A 21,708-nucleotide genomic window follows, 5' to 3' on the forward strand; every position below is an offset into this window, starting at 1 on the left:
ATGTGCTAAAGATGCTATAGTCAGATAGCAAGTCAGATTTCTTGCCTTTTCAAGAAATGTTATGTCAAACTTTAAGACAAATATATACCTAACTTTCCTACTAACCTACCTTTGTTTTTTCCTTTTCAATTTACAAATCATAAGCCTTTTTTCCTCTGGAAGAATTAACCTTAATTAAAACCCATCACTTACTGTTTTCAGAAGTATTCAAAACCACTGAGAAATTCTTAACAAGCGTGAGATAAAATAACCCTAAGGTTGAAAAAAGTTGGAAAAAGGGAAACAGCTCTTGATAATCATTATAACAGGGACAGTAAGAGAACCATTACGAAGGACACTGGAAAGAATCTGACTTACAGACCAGTGTTGAGTAATTTGTATGTATGATTTAGGAAACAAGTGAATACTTACCATAATATTATCTTAGTATCTGCAGACTACTTTAGCATTGACATTTGCAATATGAAAAATGGGTTTAGTCTAGTTCTTAAAATAAATTGTGTGTTCAAGAAAAGGTTAAAGAAGTCATTTATCAAAGCTTCTCTCAGCTACATTGTAACTATTAAAGCTCATCACTAGTATCTCAACCAAAAAAGCTGTTTTCTTTGTGGGTGAGGTGGGTTAAAAGACCTTTGCCAGAAAACTATTCTGAAACCAAAGGGTGTGGCAGCTTTCATTTCTAAAGAGTAGATCTAGGAGTTCCTGTTGTGGTGCAGAGGAAATGAATCCGACTAGTATCCATGAGGATGCAGGTTCGATCCCCGGCCTCACCCAGTGGGTTGGGGATCCAGCAATGCTGTGAGCTGTAGCGTTGCCAGACACAGCTCGGATCCAGCCTGGCTGTGGCGTTTGCCAGCAGCTCTAACTCCGATTTGACCCCTAACCTGGGAACTTCCATGTGCCTCAGGTGCAGCCCTAAAAAGCCAAAAAAAAAAAAAAAAAAAAAAAAAAGTGGATCTAGTCAAGTAAGTGGAGAATAAACATAATTTGACAACTTTGTTTTCTGAGATTTCAAAAAAAATATTAGAACTTGAGGTTTGCACATGGCACAAAATGCATACTCACTAAGTATCAGTTAAATAAATCAACAAAGGCCCAAAATAATAGAGAAAGGCAATCAATTTAAAAAGGGTATTGTTCCTACAATACATGAGATGTCCAAAGTACAGATAGGGAAGAACAGACTCACTGAAAAAGACGGAGTTGCATTCTAAATGGCTGAATGAATGAATGCTCAATGATAAATGTAAACTATCATGCAAAGAAAATTCATGCTAGATGCTGTAACCTGGAAAAGATTTTGCCTCCAAAGAAAAATGCAAGCTTTACCAACTTCAGATTAATATAACAAAATTTCAACAGCTATCAATAAACAATTATGGATAGTTCCCATTGTGGCTCAGTAGTAACGAAACTGACTAGTATCCATGAGGATGGGGGTTCAATCCCTGGCCTCATTCAGTGGGTTAAGGATCCAGTGTTGCTGTGTGCTGCAGTGTAAGTCACAGATGTGGCTCAGATCTGGCGTGGCTGTGGCTGTGGCATAGGCCAGCAGTTACAGCAGCTCTGATTTGACCCCTAGCCTGGGAACTTTCACATGCTGAGGGTATGGCCTAAAAAGACAGAAAAAAAAATTATGGAACTAAACAGAAAGGGGGAGGAGGGGTCTTGGGCACCAAGACACTTGGCTGTTCCAACTCTGAGGCAATGACTGCCTGCCTACTTTCTTGATTCTTTCTCTTTGTTCTTTTCCCCTGTTATCATTATATCAGTTTCCACTTGTACCTCTGTGCAAATGGTTTTCGAATTGTTGCCTTTAATTATGAGCTCAGTTTCATGTCTCCAACAGTCTATAGACCACTTCTTTGTAGTTGTCCCACTACCCCCTCAAACACGAATCTAATATTAAATTAACCTGTTGCCTATTCTTCCCAAATGATTTCCAAATGTGATTTCATTATTTTCACCCATGTTTTCATCAGTCTCCCTATAACTCAGGCTTAGAACTGTTAGAATAATCTAACAATTTTTTTGGTTCTCTCTTCTCCCCAACCTTGCCAATCAAATTCCATTAATTCCTCATTTCTCATTCTAATGTTTCAGTTTGGGGCTCCAATCATTTCTGGACTATTACAATAATTAAAAAAACAAAACGAACAAAAAAACTCCCAATCTCTCCCCATCTCCAGTCTCTTTCCACACAACCCATCCTGCACACAACTACCAGATTCATCTTCTTCATTCATCCTGGCACAGTCTTGTTTATAAACACTTAATAGCCACAACATACTGAAGAAAATCTAAATTCTTTAACCTACCAGTCAAATCCCTCACACTCTAACGCCAATCTGTCCTTCCAACTTTATCTACTGTTTCCCTAAACACTTCCTGGCCGATCACATTTCCATTCTTGTTATCTTTCACTCCCTCTTTGAATGTTCTCCATCTAAATCCTATCCATGCAGCATATAGCATACTCTGGCTCTCAACTCACAGAGAGTTCTTCCTTTCAATATACAAGAATGTATATTACCTATACCAAATATTTGAAATTTATCACATATTTCCTCTGTGAAGTGTTAGCTTTGTTTTTGTGTATGTGTATAAGATTAGGACTTGTTTTTCTAAACAGATTGGTACTTTTAAGGAAAGACTCCATGACTTATATTTCCTTGTATCCTCCACATTTCAATAAACTTGTGACGTTCCCAACAAATGAAGCTATGGCAATAGGCTAGAAGACAACTAAAAACAAACCCCACCAAACAACAACAAAAAAATCTACTAAACCCTCCTTGTAATGGAATAAGGAGATCAAAAAGCAATGTAAAATCACAGATACAAGGAAACTGGACAAATATTAAATGAAGAATTAGACATCTTAAGAGTTACAGAGATTCTTCTTAGAAAGACATGTCCTAAATTCTTCCACTTCTCTCATTCGATAAAATGTTCTCAATTGTATTAAGCATTAACCCTCCTTTTTGTTTCTCAATATGAAGAGCATGCACAACGTGGGTGAGACATTTCAAACATAAAGCCCACAGTTTATTTCAGTCAAGGATGCTCAGAGTAATTTAAAAAGCTGTGGGGAGAAACTTTCATGTAGAACCATACACATTAGAAAACATACACAGGTATTTGGGAGTAACTGAAATGTATGTTAATTTTAAATGATCTACATCATTTCCCTGATTCAAGATGAGATTTTAAAATATTATTTCTCTGGAGTGGAATTATTTAGTTCACTTAATTCTAATCCCAAATATTGTGTACATCTAACACCTATCCCTGAGAAGGTTGTAAATCACTATTCATATACATACTCTTTGCAACCTTAGAGATTATATGGTTGTGCATGGACCAATAGAACTATTATATAACTTTTAGTTGTTCAGTAAAATAAAAAGAAAAACTTCCTTACAGATGGTTTCCAACTATTACTATTAGGGGAAATTGACAAAACTTAAGAATTCCAATTATCTACAATTAATTGTTCATGCTATAAACCACTGAAGAATTTTTAAAATCGTGTTTTGGCCTTTCATATCATAAAAACTTCTTTAGAATGTTTCAAAAGACATAATGTTAACAGGTACAACACTACCAAAAAAAGGGCAGTTATGATAAAATATCTGTGCAGGACTTCTGTAATCAACAATATTGTAAAAGACTTTAATGTGATGACCTATCATCAGTTATCTTGGATTTTTACACTTAGTAGTCCAGCAAAAAAGTTCTCTCAGACTCAAATCACCTATGACACTTTGGCTCAAAAATCACTTCCTCAATATAGATTCTACATTGTCACAAGTCTAAAAATTAAACCCTTAAGGAGGTAAATCGCTGAAAATGGAAAACAGTCTTTTCCAATCTTACTGTCAAACCGATCAGAAAGATTAATATTACTAAAATCGCCAATCAACAAACTATACACATAGTAATAAGCTGGACGGGGTAACTATGATGCCTGCAAGTTTATTAAGTGTCTTTTGTGTAATGATGAACTGAGTCAGAACTACAAGTTGAGAGAGTAGTTAGTACAATGATAAACAGGGCCACAGCACGAGATTTTAGTGGTACTCCAATATTCTTCACAAACACCACCAGATTTTGGTGTTTTCCACACCTGAATTTTTCTTTTGCCGATAACCAGACTGAAAGCAAGAGGAAGGAAATAAACAGAGAACCTCAGACAAGCAAAAGAGAACGGGGCTACTCACCAGCAAACAATCTGAATTCACTTCCGATTTGGGATCCCGCAGCAAGTTGTCGATTTTTTCAAACCGAGTCTCAAAACTGTCCCCAGTCGACATGTTGCTGCTACTGTGACAATACCCTCGTACCAGCACAAGCAGCGGAAAGCAATTTCAGCCAACTTCCTCCGGCGGTGGGTTCGCGGCCGCCGGGCGGAGGAGCCGGAACTCCAGGGTCACCAGGTGCGCGCGGTCCCCCTCCTCCCCCTCACTAAGGGGATCTCCGCTCTCCAGACCCCGGGCCGGGGGCGACGGCGACCCACAGCCGCTCGGATGCCCAAAGTAGCATCCCACCCGGCAGCCCCTCACGACAGCCGACAGCGCCGTCGCCACCAGACTTGTCGCTCCAGGCAAATGCTTCAGCCTAGCGGGCCCCGGCCGCCTTGGCCATGGAGAGTTCCCGGTCCCGAGATGGGCAGGAGGGGGTAGAGAAAGAGAAGCAGGGTGGAGACTCCTCCGGGCAGCAGGGGAGGGAGAGGAGGAAAGGCGAAAGCGAAGGGCGGGTGCGGAGCCGTGCCAGCTGCCGCCGCCGCCGCCGCCTGGGCCCCCGGCCGGGCCCGCTCCGTTCTGAGGCGCTGGAGGCGGTCTAGCCCTGCATCCCCGGCACCACTTGGCCCGGCCCGACGCACCGACCCGCGCCGGCCAAGAGCTGGTCCCCGAGGGATAGCCTCACTCTCCCATTTTGTCCTGGCGCTGCTGGGGCTGCTGCTGTGGCGTCCGGCGGGGCAGGGCGAGGTCGGTGCCCGATGGAGACTTAGGAGAGGACAGGCTGGAGAGCGGCCGGTAAAGGAGATGAGAGTCGGGTCCCGGCGGCTGCTGCTGGGGGAGCTCCTGGGAGGTGCTGCGGCCCCGGCTGGGGAAAGGGCGAGTCGCGACGGCGAACGCTTTGGGGGGTGGGGCGATGGGGGCCGTGAGGGACTAATATGTCCGCCTTCCTGTTCAAACAAACGGAGACCGCCGGCGTAGACTGCGCATGCGGGGCGCGGACGTTCGGAAGGGGAACCGGGCCTGCCTCGCGCGCGCGCGCGCGCGCGCACTCCGGCGCCTCCGCAGGGCCGGGCGGGGCTGGGTTGGGCGGGGCCGGACGGAAGGCGTGGCGCACCCCGGGCTTCGCGGGCGGGCGGGGTAGGCTGGCAGCCGTGAGGAGCCGACCGGGTGCGGCAGGCAGCGTAACCCTCTCGCCGGCAGGCTCTAGGGAGCCACGCAGCGCTTAGGAAGCGGCTGTGAGAGTCCGGGCTGGGGAGGAGCTCTTGCTGCCTCTAGTCGCGTCCTGGCCGCTGCCTCAGCTCCGCTTCCTTTGGGCTGCAACCGTCGGGTGAATTCTGGCAAGAAAGAAAGGGTGCTTGTTATTGTTATTTTGGAGCTAAGTGGGTTTTTGTTTTTGTTGTCGTTTGTTTCTTGTTTTAAGGGCAAATACCTTTCCGCCGGCAGGCATCAGCATTTTGGCACCACCGGTTTCAGGTCTTCAGTAGTACTGAGTGAACTCCACATGGTTTAACTCGCCTGTGCTTCCATGGGAAAATTACGAAGCAATGCAGTTCATAACCCTCCTAAACCGAGCGTGTGTGTCAGGGGAGCATTAAAATATTGACTCCGGAAGATCTAGTCAGTAGAAATCAAACTCAGTTTAGTTTAAAAAACAAGCCAAATAATAATTATAATCTCGTAGGAAAAATCCGTATTTTTAAGTTAATGTTACTAGTTGTCCTACACCATTGTAGTTCACTTATTGATGCGTAATCCTGACGTTTCAATTTCAAAACATTCAGTGAAACTTGGAATTGTGATTTTACCAGACTAAAGTAGAACGTGAAAATAATGGGCATGTCCTCTTAAATAAGTTGCGTCATTGACTGTACTGAGAGAGTGAGACTGTTCCCCAATCTGCTGATAAAGTTATGTTCCTCACTGCTTTCAGCAGGAAATCTACCGTAATTCGTATGTAGTCAATCTTTAGTTTTGCTCATAGGTCAAATGAAGTATTGCCAGAAATAAAAAATGTAAATGTTTTATCCCACACTGGAAAATGCTGCAGATGAACCAATTGTCTTTGTATGTAAAAATCACTGTGCAGCGTCTGAACAGTTCACCAACTTTCTGAAGTGAGTCAGGGTTTAGGAAAAGTTATATTATTTGAAAAATGTCTCTTCTCTTTTCATTGCATTAGATACAAGAAATAGATGTAAAATCCACTGTATAAATCAAGATAGGAAGTCCTCACAAGAATCATATCAAAAACAACTAGATGGGGAGTCCCCATTATGGCTCAGTGGTTAATGAATCCGACTAGGAACCATGAGGTTGTAGGTTCCCTCCCTGACCTTGCCCAGTGGGTTAAGGATCCGGCGTTGCTGTGAGCTGTGGTGTAGGTCACAGACGAGGCTCGGATCCCTTGTTGCTGTGGCTCTGGTGTGGGCCAGCAGCTACAGCTCCGATTAGACCCCTAGCCTGGGAACCTCCATATGCCGCAGAAGTGGCCCTAGAAATAGCAAAAAGACAAAAAAAAAAAAAACCTAGATGGAATTCAGGTATTTCATTAAATGCTTTTGCAGTGACTTTTCTTGGTTCCAGTGTTTTAAGCCAGTCATGTGAATTAAATTTATTTTTAAGCGTAGGGCTTAAAATAAATCTGGCAGTTGCCTTAGAATAAATTTTCTAAACCCTGCTTGTCCTTTTTTATTACCATTTTTAGGTAGTCTTAGGAATTTTGTTTTTTTCTCAGAGAACTGTGAGCATTATGCTGCTTTCCACTTAGACACATGAAAAAATGCAGCTAAGACAATTCATGAGTGGCACTGATAAGTGGGACTGAAAATCAGTCTAGCAAAGCTACCAGAAATATATGTGAGGCCTGTTTTACTGATCCACAAGGCTATTCTGATTATTGTAACCTATGCGGTGTCTTTTACATTAAGATGGATAGACTCTGTATCAGTGTTTTTGTTTTTTAATAGAAAAATCCTCACCTGTAAAAGAGTAGAATCATAGGACATTAAAGTTCCTTTCCAACTTTAAAATTCTATTGTCTAATTGTTACTAGTCTCTTCAAAAGTATTGTGAATATCTGAGATCACACTTGAAGAATAAGTTAAGATCCTAAGTGCAATTGCAAGCTACTGATTCCATGTATAAATATAAGAATATAATATTATTACACATAATAATAGTAAGTGCTTACCATGTTTTAGGCACTATTTCTTACCTATCTCATTAAAACTTCAAAAGAACTCTGCTATGATTATCTCTACATGGCAGATGGGGAACAGGTACAGAAAGATATGTTACTTGCTCAAGGTCATGACAGGCCCAGATTGGAACAGTGACAGTCTGACTCAGCATCCCCAGTTGTAACTGCTGAGTATGCTAACACTATCCAATCTTAATACAATAACAAGTATTTACATAGCACAGATTTATTTATTTATTTTTTCTTTTTTGTCTTTTTAGGGCAGCAAATAGAGGTTCCCAGGCTAGGGGTCTAATTGGAGCTGTAGCTGCCAGCCTACACCACAGCCACAGCAATGCCAGATCCAAGCTGTGTCTGTGAACTACACCACAGCTCACAACAATGCCAGATCCTTAACCCACTAAGCAAGGACAGGGATCAAACCCACAACCTCATGGTTTCTAGTCAGATTCGTTTCCACTGTGCCATGACAGGAACTCCTACATGGCACAGATTTAAATGATTCCGTATAAAAAAGGGAATTTTAAAATTTGCAATATAATCCCTATGATTACAGTCCCTAGAGAAAGATGTGAAATGATTTTAGCAAAATGTGAATAAAAAGGACCTTGACAAAGTTTAATAACAGCGGCTTGACTAGAGGTTCCCAAACCCCGGATCCAAGAACCAATGGCAGGAGTTCTTCTTGTGGCTCAGCAGCTAACGAAACCAACTAGTATCCATGAGGACGTGGGTTCGATCTCTGGCCTTGCTCAGTGGGTTAAGGATCCGGTGTTGCTGTGAGCTGTGGTATAGGTCACAGACGTGGCTCAGATCTGGCCTTGCTGGGGCTGTGGTGTAGGCCGACAGCCATATAGCTCTGATTAGACTCCTAGCCTGGGAACCTCCATATGCCATGGGTTTGGCCCTAAAAACCAAAAAGAAAGTGAAGTGTACTTTCCTTAAGAAGTAAGTGGTACAATTTTTTTTGATGTTTTCACTTGGAAATTTAAAAATTACAAAATGTGCAACCCATGCAAATATATAAAGTTAGTTATGCTTTAATTTTTCTGGTTTTGGGAATTCAAACATCTGGAAATGTTCAGATGATTCCTAGAACCTAATGAAGCGACTGTGGTGCTGAAAGGATTTGAATCAGGTCTGTTTGGGAGAGAGCATGGAAAAAGTAGAAAGATTGGGGTGTAGACTTGTGTATAGTGAAAGACAGTTAAGTTGAGCATTCTTTTGCTTTTGGTTATTTGGTAGGAAATAGATTCCATTTAATGTTTATGGAATTTATTTCATAAACACTGATGTGGTAGCTAGCTTCCAAGGATGGCCCCCAATGAACCATGTCTCCCAGTATTCATGCCCTGCTGGAGTACCTCCCACATTCAGTCTGGGCTGGGACCTTGTGATCTGCTTTAACTAACAGAATGTAGCAAAAATGGCACTGTGCCAGTATCAAGCCTAAACTTTAGAGTTGGCCTGGCAACTAACAGTTTAGTGCTCTGGGAAGTCCAACTCAAATGAGATCACCATGGTGTGAGGAAACCAGAGTTGACTATCCACATGAAGAGATGAGTTGGAAGAAGACTGAGAAATCCAGCAAAGCTTGAGAACAGAGACTCCAGACTTAAGATTCAAATCGAGTTCATTCCAGCAGCACCTGGCCATTTGATATGCCCCCAGATGACACCATATGCAACACAGACAAACTAATAACTCCTCCAAGCACTGCCCACACATCAGAATCATAAGCATATAATAACATGGTTGTTACTTTGAGCCACTAAGTTTTGGGGTAGTTTCTCAGCAGTTGGATAACAAAAACAGATTTCAGGGGAGAAAAAGTTCATAGCAAAATATGTATATAGACATATATTGAGAGTTACTTTGTACCTTTTTTTTTTTTATCCTTTTAAGGCGTCACCCTTGGCATGTGGAAGTTCTCAGGCTAAAACAGCTGCTGGCCTACACCACAGCCACAGCAGCAGGGGATCCCAGCCGTGTCTGTGACCTAAACCACAGCTCATGGCAATGCCAGATCCTTAACCCTAACCTGCTGAGCGAGGCCAAGGATGGAACCCACGTCCTAAAAGATACGAGTTGGGTTTCTTACCACTAAGCCACAACAGAACTCCCTTTTGTACATTTTAATGTTACCAGTACAAGGAAGGGGTCCACAATGAAATTTTGTAAAAGAATAACAAATTAACTCGTATTTTTTGTCTTTTTTTTTTTTGCTTTTTCACGGCCGCACCTGAAACATATGGAGGTTCCCAGGCTAGGGACTGAATTGGAGCTGTAGCCAGTGGCCCACACCACAGCCACAGCAACGTGGGATCCGAGCCACGTCTACGACCTACACCACAGCTCATGGCAATGCCAGATCTTTAACCCCCTGAGCAAAGCCAGGGATTGAACCCACATCCTCATGGATCCTAGTTGGGTTCATTAACTGCTGGGCCAGGAAGGGAACTCCTGTCTTTCTTTCTTTTCTTTTCTTTTTTTTTTTTTTTGGACTTTTTATGGCTGCACCTATGGCATATTGACGTTCCCAGGCTAAGGGTTGATTCAAAGCTGCAGCTGGAGCCTATGCCACAGCAACGTCAGATCTGAGCTGCATTTGCGACCTCTGGATCCTTAACCCACTGATCAAGGCCAGAGATCTAACCCATATCCTCATACATAATAGACTGGTTCTTGGCCTGCTGAGCCAACATGGGAACTCCCTTATTTTTTGTCTTTACTTCAACAAATCTCTGTACAAAAGGAATGTAAAAGCTTTTTAATCAAATTAAGGAACGCGTCCAAATTTTAAAAAACATTATAAAGTTATCATATTTCCATATAAACATTTTCACCTATATTTCTGTATTTTCTCAATGTAGTGCAATTGTCTATTCTGTCTTAAAAACATACCAAAAATTCAGGTAAATACTATAAACTACATATCAATTGTGATTCAGTGTCATAAATTGCATGTAATTTCAAAAATGCATACCACAAATGTGTTAAGAATGTTATGTGGCTAAGTTCCTATAGAAACTGTAGCTAACATTACCAAGAAAGTATGATACTTATGTTTCTTATGATTTTCCAAAAGGACATTCAATTTTTTTTTTAATGTAGAACAGCTTCTCTTGATTCTGAACAACTTTAGTAAACAAAAAGTTGTGAAAATTTAAATTCTGTCTTAAGAGGTTGATTTTAGATGATTACTATTTACCCCAAAGTAGTTTACATGTACATATTCTTCTCCATCTGTGAGGTCAATCAGGAAGAATATGTTCCTTTACCTGGGAGTGCTCTTGAGATCAGCCAAGCTTTCCTTTTCTTTCCACAGAATTTTCAGGCTTGGGAGTCACTGTAGTTGGACGTTTTTACATCGCTCCAGCCTTGGTGCTGCCTAGGCAGAGTAAGGGGTGTGGCATCTATCAAGGTTACCGCAAGGAAAAGTTTAGGGCATGCTGTGAGCACACAGTGCCCTTAAGGGCTTCTCCTGACTCACCCTGGAATGTCTTCCTCTAACATCTGTTTTTTATTTCTTTGAAGCTGCTATTCCATTCAACTGAAAAATACTTGCATTGACCCTAGAAACAGAATGGAGAAATGGAAGGAAATAGATTTCTGTAAAAGTTACTTCTCTGCTCCAGGTTATCACCATCTTGGGGACCCTACTGTTACCGCACTCACAAGCTCAAGCATGTAAATGTCTGATATTACATTTATTCCAAGGACGAGGGCTGTTATGTTTGTGGACCCCCGACATGATGTATGCATGATCGCAGTAAGAGAGGAAAGCCCAGATCAAGGAGATAATAACAGATACACATAGCTGGTCACATACTCTTTTCCATTTTTTGCAAGAGCCTCCTGTCCAAAATTCCCCCTTTTACCCATCAGCCCTCCACTGAGTCCCATTTGTGTGCTTTCTAGCCTACTGCTTTTTAGGTTCTTAGGTCTTCCTCTTTAGGGCCCTTAAATTGGTGAATTACCTTTTTTGGCAATGACAGTCTCTTCACTCAGTATCTACTTCCCCCTCTTTTTTTTTTTTTTTTTTTTTAATCACAGCTTTTATCACTCTTCATAGTCTCAACTTTAAGACTTCCACACCAAACACGTGGAAACAAAAAATCTATTTTTTGACATTTCATAATTTTCCCTCCTTTCTATCATTTAAAGACCTCCTGAAATATCTTCCCTAAAAATCTCTGTAACTGGAAGAGAGGAACTAACTCCTCATGTTCACCCATCAACATATAAATATTACCTTTGTACACTCTATATTCTTTCTTAATAACCATGACCCTTTATAAACTTAACTCTTTTTTATCTGCAGACAATGTTAGTACTCTGCTAGTGGGATTTATACATACGCTCTTGTTTATGTATTCTTGTCATTGCTGCTTCATACATTCCCTAGGGCCTAGGCTAGGACTTTAAAAGCAATAATCATGTTTTCCTTTTCATTATAAAAATAGTACATGCTTATTTTTAAGATTTTTGGAAAATATGGAAAAGTAAGAGAACAAAATTCATCCATATTCCCACCACTAGATTACAATCACTATTGATATTTTTGGAGTTTTTCTTTTAACTATTTTTTTTTTCTCCTGCAAAGTTTTGTTTTATACGCTATATGTACAATTCTTACATAGTTTTTTTCAGCCTATATAATGATTTTTATAAGCATATTTACCTTAAAAATAACTTTTAATACCTGTATAATATTCCATTCCAGAAATTTACTGTAATTTATTTAACCATCATTCTGTTGATCCTATAAATATTGCTACTGTAAATACCTTTGTGCATAAACTTTTTCTTTACTTTTTTTTTTTTTTTTGTCTTTTTAGGGCCGCACCCATAGCATAGGGAGATTCCCAGGTTAGGGGTCGAATTGGAGCTATAGCCACTGGCCTACACCAGAGCCACAGCGATGCCAGATCCCAGCAGTGTCTGTGACCTACACCATAGCTCAGGGCAATGACAGATTCTTAACCCACTGATAGAGGAGGTCTGGGATTGAACCTGTGTCCTCATGAATGCTAGGCAGATTCATTTCTGCTTAACCATGACGGGAACTCCCTAAAGCATTTTATTCACTGAAAATTATTTCTTTAGAAATGGTTCTCAGAGGTGGGCTAAAGCATTTTAAACACTTGATATATTTTGCCAAATTGTTTCTCAAATAGCAATGCAAGTTTACACTCCAACTACTGATGTTTATGTCCCTTTTTATCATCCTCTCCTTGGCACTGGATGTTTCATTATTAATATCTTAGCTCATTGTTTTATCAATTTGCCTATATTTGATTACAAGGTTGAGTATATTGCCATATGTTTATTAATTAGTTGTTTTCTTTTTCTATTAATTAATTTGTAATTTGTGCCTATTTGTCAATTGGGCCTTAGAATTTTTCTTTTTGATTTGTATGACCATATATATATATATATATGTGTACATATGTATATATGTATATATATATATATGTATGTCTTAAGGATATAACTTCTGTTTTAGAATTGAAAATTTTTACCTTTTTTATGTAATTTTTTTTCATTATAGCTGGTTTACAGTGTTCGTCAGTTTCCTACTGTACAGCATGGTGACCCATTTACACATACACGTATACATTCTTTTTTCTCACATTATCATGCTCCATCATAAGTGACTAGACATAGTTCCCAGTGCTACCCAGCAGGATCTCATTGCTTATCCATTCCAAAGGTAATAGTCTGCATCTATTAACCTCAAGTTCCCAATCCATCCTACTCCCTCCCCCTCCCCCTTGGCAACCACAAGTCTATTCTCCAAGTCCATGATTTTCTTTTCTGTGGAAAGATTCATTTGTGCCATATATTAGATTCCAGATATAAGTGATTTCATATGGTATTTGTCTCTGTCTTTCTGACTTACTTCACTGAGTATGAGAGTCTCTAGTTCCATCCATGTTGCTGCAAATGGCATTATTTTGTCCTTTTTTAATGGCCGAATAGTATTCCATTGTGTATATATATCCCATTGTTCTAATCCAATCATCTGTCACTGGACATTTAGGTTTTTTCCATGTCTTGTCTATTGTGAATAGAGTTGCAATGAACATGCGGGTGCATGTGTCTTTTTTAAGGCAAGTTTTGTCTGGATAGATACCCAAGAGTGGAATCTCTGGGTCATATGGTAGTTCTATGTATAGATTTCTAAGGTATTTCCATACTGTTCTCCATAGTGGTTGTACCAGCTTACATTCCCACCAACAGTGTAGGAGTGTTCCCTTTTCTCCACACCCCCTCCAGCATTTGTTATTTGTGGACTCATTAATGATGGCCATTCTGACTGGCGTGAGGTGGTATCTCATAGTAGTTTTGATTTGCATTTCTCTAATAATCAGTGATGTTGAGCATTTTTTCATGTGCTTGTTGGCCATCTGAATTTTACCTTTTTTAATTTAAACATTTTGAATGTTTTTGACAATTAAATACATACTTAAAAATTCTATGAAATCTATGATTTTTTAAAAGAATTCCTTTTATTATTTTTATGTTCAGAAAGTCCTCCTATCTTCCAAACATTTGATATATATTTCTATTTTCTTCTGTGTCCTTTCCCCCACCCTGTCATGGCTTGCTTTCTATATATTAAAAAAAAATTTTTTTATTATAGTTGATTTGCAATGTTCTGTCAATTTCTGCTATATCTATATATATATTTTTAAATTCTAATTGATATGCATTTTGATATATTGAATAAGATGAGAATCTAATTGTATTTTCTCAGATTGCTGAACAATTCTGTTAACACAGTTTATTAAATAAGCTTGCCTTTCCTTATTGATTATGTTATTCATTATCCCACATTGATTACAATATCTAATTATATTTATTCCTGAACTATTGTATTTCATTGTAGATATAGTAATTCTACCAGTATAATAATGTAACTATTGTTATGTGGTGCATTTAATAGCCCAGAAAAGCTGCTTTTCCTTTGTTACTTTTCTTTTAAAATAATTCTTTTAACAGCTACTCTTATATATGATTTTTAGAATAATTTTTCAAGTACCTCCTCACTCTACACTCCTTTCTATTACTATTTTAACTGAAAATACTTTAAATTTATAGCAATTTGGAAAGATCTTTATAACAGTCCATCTTCTAGTTCAAAAATCAGTAACTTTGGATTTCCTGTCATGGCTCAGTGGTAACGAACTCGACGAGTATCCATGAGGATGTGGATTCCACCCCTGGTCTTACTTAGTGGTAAGGTGGAGTTTCCGTGAGCTATGGTATAGGTCACAGAGGCAGCTTGGATCCCATGTTGTTGTGGCTGTGGTGTAGGTCATGCCAGGTAGATTTGGTAGATTTGACCCCTAGCTCAGGAACTTCCATATGTCGTGGATGAGGCCCTAAGAAGACCAAAAAAAAAAAGTAACTTTTAGGAGTTCCTGTCGTGGCGCAGTGGTTAAGGAATCCGACTAGGAACCATGAGGTTGCGGGTTCGGTCCCTGCCCTTGCTCAGTGGGTTAACGATCCGGCGTTGCCGTGAGCTGTGGTGTAGGTTGCAGAGCTGTGGTGTAGGTTGCAGATGCCGCTCAGATCCCGCGTTGCTGTGGCTCTGGCGTAGGCCGGTGGCTACAGCTCCGATTCAACCCCTAGCCTGGGAACCTCCATATGCCGCGGGAGCGGCCCAAGAAATAGTAACAACAAAAGACAAAAAAAAAAAAAAAAAGTAACTTTTATTTGTTCAAAAAATTTAAAAAGATTTCTAAACAGAGTTTCACAGATTTTATCACCTAAGCAACACAATTTGTCACTGGAATTTTTTCTGGATATTCTAAAATTTTGGTTACTTAGTGAATAGGAACTGCATTCTGTACAAAGGCATATTATTGAATTTGATATATTTAATGTCTTTTACCAAGTCTTTTTGCTGAATTGCTGTAGGGCTTTTAAAATTTTCTTAATTGTTTTGAAACTCTTCTTTTTTTTTTTTTTTTTTTTTGCTATTTTAGGGCCATACCCTCTGCATATGGAGGTTCCTAGGCTAGGGATTGAATCGGAGCTGTAGCCACTGGCCTATGCCACAGCCACAGCAACGCCAGATCTGAGCTGTGTCTTCGACCTACACCACAGCTCATTGACAATGCTGGATCCTTAACCCACTGAGCGAGGCCAGGGATCAAATCCGCATCCTCATGGATCCCAATCGGGTTTGTTAACTACTGAGCCATGAAAGGAACTCCTGTTTTGAAACTCTTAAATATATATTGATAACTACCATATTTCATTGAGTGTATGACATAATCGATTGTAAGATACACAGTAATTTTACATGCTACTGAAAGGAGGGAGCACTAACAAACTCTGGAAAACCATTGCTTCTGAGATGTATCTAAATTTTAGAAAGGTTAAAATGAGAAAAAAATACAAATTATAGATTTCTGAATAATGATGATTGGGCTTCTTTCTCACCAATTTCAGGTCTCACATCCATTTCAGGTCTCTGTGTCTTAGCCAGAGCAATAGAGGTAGATGACAGGCATCCTTGCTCTTTGCCAATTTGCCACAGAGATAATTCATCTTTAAGTGCAATGTTAACTTTCAACTGAAATAAATACTCATATTTATCACTTTGAGACAGTATAAAAAGATACCAGTGTACTGGCATCAGTCAAATCTAATTTCTTATTTGCTACATTTACTTTTATTTGCTTATCATTTTTCTTAAATTGTGTCACTTTTTAAATGTAAATTTAAAAGTAAATTAGTTTAAGATTAAGAAGGAAATCTTACATCATTATACAGGATGGAAAAAGAAAATCATTTCCCATAAATAGAAGGTAACCATAGCTTTTTAAAAAAAATAACACAAAACAAGGTTATAAGTACTCTGTTTATGTACTGTTGCTTGCTTAAGACTCTGAGCATAATGCTAACTTTTTTTTTTTAAACTATATTAGTAAATATTAAAGATACATGCAAGACCGAAACTTGGAAGTAATCAGATTACAAAGAGAATTGAAATAGTGTAATGTTCTCACTATAGTTAAAACTGTCTGAGTCACAGGTGAAAGAGTCTCTCCAATCAGTTTTTGAAACTTTGCTAGGAATGTATTTCATATTTTATCAAATGCATATATGGCATATGCATTTGGTATATGTTGAAGTTATTTTATAGCTTTTGTTTTATTTAAGCTAATGACTGATATTTGTATCCTATAAATAAGTTGTTATTATTATGTTACCCTGTAGCATAATCCTGGTGTAAACACACGCACACACACACACACACACACACACACACACACACACACACACATTCATTCTAAGATATAACGAATCCTATTTTCTAACAGTTTATTTAGGATTTTCCCGTTAGTATTTACAACTGTATTGCCAGGATTTTAGGGATTTTGTTAGAGTTGTTACAGTACAGAGAAATCAACTTGAGCCTATTTAAGCAAGAGAAGAAAGTCTAGTTGGACATCAAGGGGGCTGAAACCAGAGTTGAGAAGCGTAGATGACCCACTGATACACTCTCAGACTCACCATCTCTGCTTCTTGCAGGCCTACTTTATTCTTTTCCCTATGTCCACGAACTGATTTTTTTCCTACGTCTCCTTCATAAAGCCAAATATAGCAACTTTGGAATCATATACATACAATGAATTTAAGAACTAACAGAGTTTGAGAAGTATCCCTTGTTCCAATCCGTAAATTTTATATAATTAATTTTTGAACAGTTAATACATACATCTAACATATAAATCCAACAGATACAATATGGTACACAATAAAAAGTAATTTTTCCTCTCACCTCTGTCCACAAGCTACTTATTCCTTCACACAAAAGGCAATAGCTGGAGTTCTCCTGTGGTGCAGCAGGTTAAGAATTTGATGTTGTCACTGCAGCAGCATGGTAACTGCTGTGTCACAGGTTTGATCCCTGGCCCTGGAACTTCCATGGGCGTGGCCAAAAAAGAAAAAAAAAAAAAAGGCAATGGCTATTCAGTGTCTTGACTCTTCTATTTTTGTCTTTTTACCTCGGTACCTGCAGTATATGGAAATTCTCAGGCTAGAGGTCAAATCGGAGGTGCAGATGCCTGTCTATACCACAGCTACAGCAACACCAGATTGGAGTTGTATCTTTGACTTATGTTGCGGCTTGTGGCAATGCCAGATCCTTAACCCACTTAGCTAGGCCAAGGATCAAATCCACATCCTCAAGGACACAATGTCTGGTTCTTAACCCACTGAGCCACAACAGTAACTCCAGGAATAATTTTTTTTCTTTCTTTTTTTCTTTTTTGGCTGCCTTATAGCAAGTGGAGTTCCCCGGCCAGGGATCAGATCTGAGCCATAGTTTCGACCTACACTGCAGCAGCACTGTATCCTTAACTCACTGGGGGGGGGGGGGGGGAATCAAACCTGCGACCCAACACTCCAGAGATGCCACAGATCCCATTGCACCACAATGGGAACTCTTGAATTCTTTCCATAAGTGCTCAATCATTCATCCAAGCTAGGGGTCAAATCGGAGCTTCAGCTGCCAGCCTATACCACAGCCACAGCAACACCAGATTTGAGACTCATCTGCAACCCACCTTGCAGCTCAAGGCAATGCTGGATCCTTAACCTACTGACTGAGGCCAGGGAAAGAAACTGCATCCTCGGGTTTTTAACCTCCCTAGCCACAACGGGAAATCCTGTATTTTAAATTTCTGTATTTGCTTCTAGTCCTTGTAGAGAATCTGTTTTCTTGTATTTTAATTTTTACTCATTTTTGAATGACCTAAAGTAAAACCTTAAATTATTTTATTTTTTCTCCCAGTTTTATTAAAGGAGATTTCTTTCTTTTTCTTTACTTTTTTTTTTTTTTTTGCCATGTCTGTGGCATGTGGAAGTTCCCAGGCCAGGGACTGAATCCACACCATAGCAGCAACCCAGCCCATTGCAGTGACAATGCCGAATCCTTAACCCAATGCACCACAAGAGAACTTCTCTTCTAGGTTTATTGACATGTAGTTGACATACAGCACTGTACAAGTTTAAGATGTGCAGGTAATGATCTGATTTCCATTCATCATGAAATGGTTACAATAAGTGAAACTCCGTCTCATCTAGTATAGATATAAAGTTAAAAAAACAGAAAATAATTTTTTCTTGTGATGAGAGCTCAGGATTTCCTCAAAACCTTAAGAACATGCAGTAGTGTTAATTACATTTATCATGTCATACATTACATTCCTAGTATTTACTTATCTTATAGATGCAAGTCTATACCTTTTGACTGCCTTCATCCAATTCAACCCCTGCCTCTGGTAAACCACAAATTTGATCTCTTTTTTCAATGATTTCATTGGTTGATTCACTGGTTGGTTGGTTTTTGAAGTATACTTAACCTGTGATCCTGTTACAAAAAATAGTGATTCAATATTTTTATTCATTTCTAACTGATCCCCATGGTAAATCTAGTTAGGATATGACACCATAAAAAGATATTACATTGTTATTGACTATATTCCCCACACTATACATTTCATACCATGACTCACTTAAAATGTTAAATAATTTTTTTTTCCTTTTTGTCGTTTAAGGGCCGCACCCGAGGGACATGGAGGTTCCCATGCTAGGGGTTAAATCGGAGCTGCAGCCACTGGCCTACACCATGGCCACAGCAACTCGGGCTCCGAGCTGCATCTGCGACCCACACCACAGTTCACGGCAACTCCAGATCCCCAACCCACTGAGCTAGGTCAGGGATCGAACCCTTGGGTTTGCTAACCACTGAGCCTAAGGGAACTCCAAAAAAAACCTTAAATAGTTTTAAAATGAAGACTATTTAAGTGAGATTTAGTATATCTTTAAGAGTGATTGTTGTCTTCACATATCAATGAGAACATGGATAGATATTGTATTTTAGGTTCATAAATCGTTGTCCTAAAAATTCATTAGATTTATTTCACTATCTCTTTTAGACTTAGTGCTACGGAAAAAATAAAAGACCAACCTGTGTTTTGCTACTTTATGGTCAACATTTTCTTGCTTAGTTCTTGCAGGATTCTTTGTATATTTCTGAAACTCAAAAATTGCACTGGAATAATCTTAAGGATGGATCTCCTATAATTTTTTTTCTGAAAGAAGGAACTCTTAAAGAAAGACTCAGGTCTTTCTTCACCTTACTGAAATTTTCTTATGTATTATTTTATTTCATATGCTCCATTTATCTCATTTTCTTCTTTCGGAGCATCTATTATTAATTAATACTTAGGATCTCATCTTTGTCTTCCTTATCTCTTTTTATTTTTCTTTGCTCTTTTCTGATACACTGATATGATTTGCTGCAATGAGAAGTCTGCTATACATGGCCTCCAGAATGGATTTTGTTACTGCATTTAAAAATTTCGTTTTCCTTAAAGACTTTTTAGCCTATTTTCTTTTCACCTCAATCTGTTTTTATCTCATCTCAGTCTGTATTTTTTTATCCTATTCTCTCTTTTTAATACGTTGTTTATATTTCATAGGCGTGATCTTTTTTATTTTTTTGCTTTTTAGGGCCATGCCTACGGCATATGGAAGTTCCCAGGCCAGGTGTGGAATCAGAGCTGCAGCTATCAGCCTATACCATAGCCACAGCAACGCAGGGTCCTTGCTGTGTCTGTGACCTACACCACAGCTCATGGCAATGCTGGATCCTTAACCTACTGGGTGAGGCCATGGATTGAATCTGAGTCCTCATGGATACTAGTTCATAACCCACTGAACCACAATGGGAACTCCTGGCATGATTTTTAAAAAGGTATATCTAGTAAAAGGCACAAATCTTAAGTGTATAACTCAATGGAGTTTATATACATTTACGTGTATGTATGTTTACTGTGTGGACACCAGCACATCGTTTTAGAACACTTTCAACATTCCCAAATATTTCCTCATTCCCCCTCCCCATAAATAGCTCACGAAGTTTAATTTATATTTGATTCCTATAACCATAGTTTAGTTCTACATGATTTAGAATTTCATAAAGATGAAATCATATAGTATGTAGTTTCTTTGTTTTTTATAGATTTGGGGGGCATTTTTTATTGTACTAAATAAATATATTTACTTATTAAATTAATTTATTTAATATATATAACAAAATTTACCATTTTAACCACTTTAAGTATACAGAAAAGTAGTATTAAATATACTCACATTGCAGAATATTCATCACCATCATCCATCTCCAAAACATCTCATTTTCTCAAACTGAAATCCTATACCCACTAAACACCAATTTCCCATACACCCCTTCCCTCTGCCCCTGGCAACCAGTAATCTACTTTTCATCCCTATGAATTTGGTACTATTTATAGTACATGAATGAAATACTATTTCAGGTACCTCAAATAAGTGTAATCATACAGTATCTACTTTTTCCTTTCTTTTCTTTTTTTTTTTTTTTTTTGGCCATACCCACAATATGTGGAAGATCCTGGGCCAGGGATCAAACCCATGCCACAGTAGCAACTCACTGCTGCAGTGATGATGCCAGATCCTGCATGGAAAAAAGAACCGTGATATCTATCTTTTTGTCTCTGGCTTATTTTGCTTAGCATAATATCTTTAAGTTCCTCCATGCTATGGCATGTGTAAGAATTTCCTTCCTTTTTAAGGCTGAATAGTTTTCCATTGTACGTAAATACCACATTTTCTTCATTCATTCATCCATTGATGGACATGTATTTTTTTTAAAAAAATCTTCCTAAAATTTCTTCCCATTCCTGTAGTAAATATTAAAGAATTTTTTTAAGTTCTTAGATTATTTTTCTTGTCTTATAATGCAGAAATTTATTCCATAGTTCTCATTCCCTACCCCACCCCCACAGTCTCAACTTTGAGTTGGGAGAAAAATTTCTAGGCCCAGAGTTGAAAACAGATGCTGTGCAGAGTGTTGCTTTTTAGTTCTTTCACCATCTAGCTTAGGTACTGATGGATTCTCCTACTCTAATATTCTTCTGTGAATTGATATGCACATGCCTTATTCTAGTTGTTACTGCTTAGCAAGTATTTCTTTTGTGAAGCTCTTTTGAAATGAAGTAGAATCACTTCCCAATTCTCTATTAGAAAGAGGATGTTTAACCGAGAGAATTTAACTATTTACTCTTCTTTAAGGACATTGAATGGTAAGTGACAACTTTACCCCTCCCCCGAGCTTTCAGTGCTTTTAGGGCTCCTCTATCTCTACCTCTACCTGAAACTCTTTTTTTTTTTTTTCATAATTGTTCAATTAAATTT

General features: G+C 38.9%; 1 protein-coding gene across 7 annotated transcripts in view; it reads right to left on the minus strand.

The window, feature by feature from the left end:
• The window catches only part of ROCK1 (Rho associated coiled-coil containing protein kinase 1), a 151,034-nt gene extending 145,853 nt beyond the window's left edge, over positions 1–5,181 (minus strand). For all 7 annotated transcript variants that reach the window (XR_014807728.1, XM_084964317.1, XM_084964319.1 and 4 more), the window contains exon 1: positions 4,224–5,181. Coding sequence is in view for 6 of the 7 variants with exons in the window: in XM_084964317.1 (XP_084820443.1) it covers positions 4,224–4,316 (93 nt within the window). In the remaining variant the exon portion in view is untranslated. The remainder of the gene's footprint in view (positions 1–4,223) is intronic.
• Between the last annotated feature and the right edge of the window lie 16,527 nt (positions 5,182–21,708).

This window comes from Sus scrofa, chromosome 6 (assembly GCF_054392235.1).
Source record: "Sus scrofa isolate SSC_HxYL_T2T_F1_AM1 chromosome 6, Sscrofa_HxYL_maternal_Yorkshire_Landrace_v2.0, whole genome shotgun sequence".
Lineage (NCBI taxonomy): Eukaryota > Metazoa > Chordata > Mammalia > Artiodactyla > Suidae > Sus > Sus scrofa.